General features: G+C 56.2%; 1 protein-coding gene across 1 annotated transcript in view; it reads right to left on the reverse strand.

The window, feature by feature from the left end:
* Positions 1-2179, reverse strand: part of MAPKAPK3 (mitogen-activated protein kinase-activated protein kinase 3) — a 28144-nt gene extending 25965 nt beyond the window's left edge. The window contains exon 1 of the mRNA XM_014529728.1: positions 2174-2179. Coding sequence (XP_014385214.1) covers positions 2174-2179 — 6 coding nt within the window. The remainder of the gene's footprint in view (positions 1-2173) is intronic.
* Between the last annotated feature and the right edge of the window lie 2599 nt (positions 2180-4778).

The raw sequence follows: 4778 nt of genomic DNA on the forward strand, positions 1-4778 counted from the left end.
CCCCCCGCGCGCGCCCCCCCCCCAATGCCTCAACACACAGACGCACGTGGAAGCCTGGGCTTCGGGTCCAGGCTCTTCAGAGCAGCAGCTCCTGGTGAGCGGGGACCCGCTGTGTGCAGACATTGAACTGAAGGCCCTTTGAGGCTGACGGAGCCTCCTAAGGTGACCTTCACACCAGCAGGGTTCCCTGAAACAGGAGGCCTGATGACCGCCTCAACTGACCTGCTGAACCGTTCTTCCCGGGCAGACGCTGGGTGGGTGCTCTACCTGGGCACCCAATCATCTCACTGGACTGGAAAAGCGAGGGCTGTACCCACCGCACACAGTCTACGCGGCAGACACACAGACAGAGAAACCCTGAGAGGCCAAGCAGCCTGCCAGAGGTCAGGAGCCCCCATCCCAACCCCAAAGAACAGCTCCAGGGCCCAGCTCTTACCCTCAAACTAGGCTCTCCTCTTGTGTGACTCCCTGACCCCTCCCACATCCACATGTACAAACACACTCTCACACAGCTCACATATACACACATGTCCACACATGTGTACACATGCACACAGACACACCAGCATGCACAAACACAGAACACACACTCTCACACACATTTATGCTCAGCTGGACCCAGGACCTCTGTCCCTGAGCCCCGTCTGAGAATCTGATCTGAGCTCTCAGAGCCTTGGAGGAAGCCTGAGATCTGGAAGCTTCCATTGCTTGGAAACTGGAGAAGGACCCTCCCTCTGGTTTGGGCCGGGTGAACCCGAAGCTGAGCAGAGTCCCACTCACATGCAAAGGACCTGGCAGCTGAGGGTGGGGCTGGGTCCTCTTCCCAGCCCAGGGCATCTCAGTGCATGCTCTGAGATAACCTGTTTTCTACAAATGGAGTTAATACCCGGCCGGCGTGGCTCAGGGGTTGAGCATCGACCTATGAACCAGGAGGTCACAGTTTGATTTCCAGTCAGGGCAAATGCCCGGGTTTCAGGCTCAATGCCCAGTGTGTGGCGCGCAGGAGGCAGCCGATCCATGATTCTCTCTCATCATTGATGTTACTCTCTCTCTCTCTCTCCCTCTCCCTTCCTCTATGAAATCAATAACAATATATTTTAAAATAAAAATGGAGTTCATTAGATTACAATTCCTCTAACATTTTTATAATTTTTCTTAAACTGGTGTCCTTTTCATTAAACTTTTAAATGTTTTTATTTTTATTGATTTCAGAGAGGAAGGGAGAGGGAAAGATAGAAACATCAATGATGAGAAAGAACCATTGATCGGCTGCCTCCTGCACGCCCCCTACTGGGGGTCAAGCCCACAACCCAGGCATGTGCCCTTGACTGGAATAGAACCTGGGACCCTTCAGTCCACAGGCCGATGCTCTATCCACTGAGCCAAACCAGCTAGGGCTAAACTTTTAAATTCCATAAGTAATACTTGCTTATTATAATAAATTCAAACTACGCAGAAATGTCCAAAGTCAGCCGTGGCTGTGCCTCTCCCCTGCAGTCTCCATAACCAATGCCAGTGCTCACACAGCACACACTCCCCACTTGGGTCCCACACAGACAGATGTTTGCACTTAACCCCGTGTGCCGAGCCGGCACAGCCATGGGTGAACCTGAGGGGGGCGGTGAAGGATTAAAGAAAACAGACAAGAGAATAAAGCTGGGGCTGGGTGAGATGCTCCTCTCGGATGGAGAGACAGTGCCACAGCCTGCAAGCCAAGTCTTTATTTTATAGCCAGATTCCAGGAGGCAAAGTAAGGGTGTGGTCAAGATGTTTACAATGTTCTCGCAGTTTTCGAATCAATCTACTCAACTACATGCACCTGATAAGCTTTGTTTACTTGCACCTCCCGCAGCCTATATCACTCAGCCACGTGGGGCCACAGGTTCGGACCATAAGGTCAAGCTTACAACTGTAGCCTTTGGACTTGCACGTGGTTTTGCCACGAGAGGAACGTGCCCTCTCATTAGTTCCAGGCTTGAACCTGTCCAAACGCTGGAGCTGCTCTCCACAACCCAGGAGTCAGAACACACAGTTTCTCCTCTCGCTGCTCCTGTTCCAGCAGCTGTCTGCCACAGCCACCTGCACACAGGGGAGGACTCAGTATTGGGGACGGCCGGGCTGGGGCAGGAGTGGGCTCATGGGGGCAGACTCTGCCACACGGACCTCGTGATACCTGCATGTCTCAGGGGATGGGACTAAGGCCTTTGGAATAGCCTACAGTGACCAGGGCCCAGTGAGTGCCCGGGAGAGCTCAGTACACACACACACACACACACACACTACACATGTGGTCGGTCCTTCAGCAGAGGAGAGACTGTACCTAGTGAGAATACAGAGACCAAACGAGCCCGACTTTGAGGAAGGCACTGCTGTGCACTGTTGTGACCTATCTGGTGACCGCTCTGGGTGGGGAGGGGCAGGGAGATCCTGGAGCGAGGCCCATCCCTGGGGGTTGGGGAGGGGGTCCCCTCCAAGGGACAATCTGTGTATGGATTTGCAAGTGAAACCAGGGGAGGAATGGCCAGTGGGTGGCAGTGTGGGACCAGCAGTCCGTAGGGACCTCCAGGAGCTGCCAGGCCAGGAGAGGTGGTAATGAGGTGGCCAGAGGGACCCAGGGCACCTGGGGCAGGCAGGCACCGGGGCACGCAGGGCACACACTGTGCACAGCACCGGGTGAGGTGCGTCTCGCTGTCAAATGTGCAAAGGCTGGCGGGAGGGCAAACCTTTAGCTTACACACAGTCTGCACTCTCACTGATTCTGTAGGGGGCGCTTTCCGGCACCGAGAGAGGAAGTGGGGAGGGGCAGGACCCTGGGCGCCACCTGCTAGCTGTGAGATCCAGGGCGAATGGTAACCCTCTGTGCCTGTTTTTGCCGAACCGGTTTGGCTCAGTGGATAGAGCGTCGGTCTGCGGACTCAAGGGTCCCGGGTTCGATTCCGGTCAAGGGCATGTGTCTTGGTTTCGGGCACATCCCCAGTAGGAGGCGTGCAGGAGGCAGCTGATGGATCTCTCTCATCGATGTTTCTAACTCTCTGTCCTTCTTCTCTGTAAAAAATCAGTAAAATACATTTTTTTTAAAAAAGAGGACAACATGTAGTAGTTAGACAACGAGATGAGGTGGAAATGACTGTGAGTGCCTGGCACGTAGTAAGCGTTCAGTAAAGTAGGTCCAGTTGCAGTGGTTCTCAACCTTCTGGCCCTTTAAATACAGTTCCTCATGTTGTGACCCAACCATAAAATTATTTTCGTTGCTACTTCATAACTGGAATGTTACTGCTGTTATGAATCGTCATGTAAATATCTGATATGCAGGATGGTCTGAGGCGACCCCTGTGAAAGGGTCGTTTGACCGCCAAAGGGGTCGCGACCCACAGGTTGAGAACCACTGGAGAGAGAAAGGATAGAGCCTCAGGGTGGAGAGCTTGGGATTGGCCCCCGTAGAAACCGAGCTTCAAGTCCTAGCTCTGCTGCTTAGCAGCTGGGACATCCCTTTGTCTTTATAGTAGACGGTTCCCATTGAAGGACTATCTTACCCAGGGGCCCCCTGCTGGCTCTCCAGGTGCCCCAGCATCGAAGTGGGTGACCTGAGCTCCTCTTCTCTCCCGGGAACCTGGGGCATACACTGGACGGAGGGGTCGGGGGGTGGGGGGTGGACCCTGCCACTTCTCCAATTCTCTCACCCTCCTTCTGGCCTAAGGGCTTGGAGGAGGTGTGCACAGCCCCTATGGTCTTTCAAAAGGCTCCTTGGTGAGTCCAGCAAACTGGGAAAAGGTGGAGAAGGTCACAGGTAGGCGTGTGAGCTCAGGATTCAGAGCTGGGATCAAACTCCCACCCTGCTACGGCCGAGCCAGGCATTGTGTTCCCTGGGGCTCGGTCTTCTGGTCTGCAAAATGGGGGCACTACCAGCTGCTGGGGATCAAACTTAGCTCCATGTGGATGGAATCGGAATCAGGTGTCCTGCTCCGTCCCTCTACCTTTATCCCCCTCCCTCGGTTAAACTCCGATGTGTGCAGCTCCAGGTCCCACTTCCGCACTTTTGGAGACCCGCCCGCCCAGAGACACAAGCGGGCTGCCCTGTGTGGTCGGCTGGGGGCTGGCCATCCCTGCCTGCCTCCCCAGGTGGGTCGTCACTTCTTCCCTGATTGGCTGGCGGGCGGGCCAGAGGCCAGCATGGGCGGGGACTGGATGGCCTTGCAGGTGCCAAAGGCTCGGCTGCGTTCCTTCTCCCTGGACTTTCCCAGAGAACGTTCTTGCCCGGATCCGTTCGGCTATGACAGCCACAGACTTGACCCCTGCGGACCTGCTTGGATCTGGGGCCCCGCTCCGCACCCTTCCTCTCCCCAGCCCCCCCGCCCCCATATCCCTCTCCAACCCCACCCCGTGCCACTCACCTCCCCACACCACCCTACACACAGAGTCCGGCGTCCAAGAGGCGCTTGCACACCAGGCGGACGGCCTAGGAGGCCTGGGACCCCGCCCACGCGCTGCCATCTACAAAGAAACAAGGCGCCTGTCCCCAGCGAAGGGAAGCGCATGAAGGAGGGCGGCTCGGGTCGGTCGGCGCGGCCGCGCCCCGGCCTCCTCCAAAGCGGGTCTTTCCCAGCTCGTCTCCGGGTCAAGTTCAAGCCCGCAAAGCGCGTCAGCCTCCGTCACTCGACTCCGCCCCCTGCGCTACGATAGGTCGGCGCTCGGGGCCCCGCCTCCTTTTCCTGGAAAGTTCTTGGAAATTTGTCAAAGGTGTTTCCTCCGGAGGCCCCACTGCCCCAGACCCTGAGTCT

The sequence above is a fragment of the Myotis brandtii genome, unplaced genomic scaffold (assembly GCF_000412655.1).
Source record: "Myotis brandtii unplaced genomic scaffold, ASM41265v1 scaffold693, whole genome shotgun sequence".
In the NCBI taxonomy this organism is placed as follows: Eukaryota; Metazoa; Chordata; class Mammalia; order Chiroptera; family Vespertilionidae; genus Myotis; species Myotis brandtii.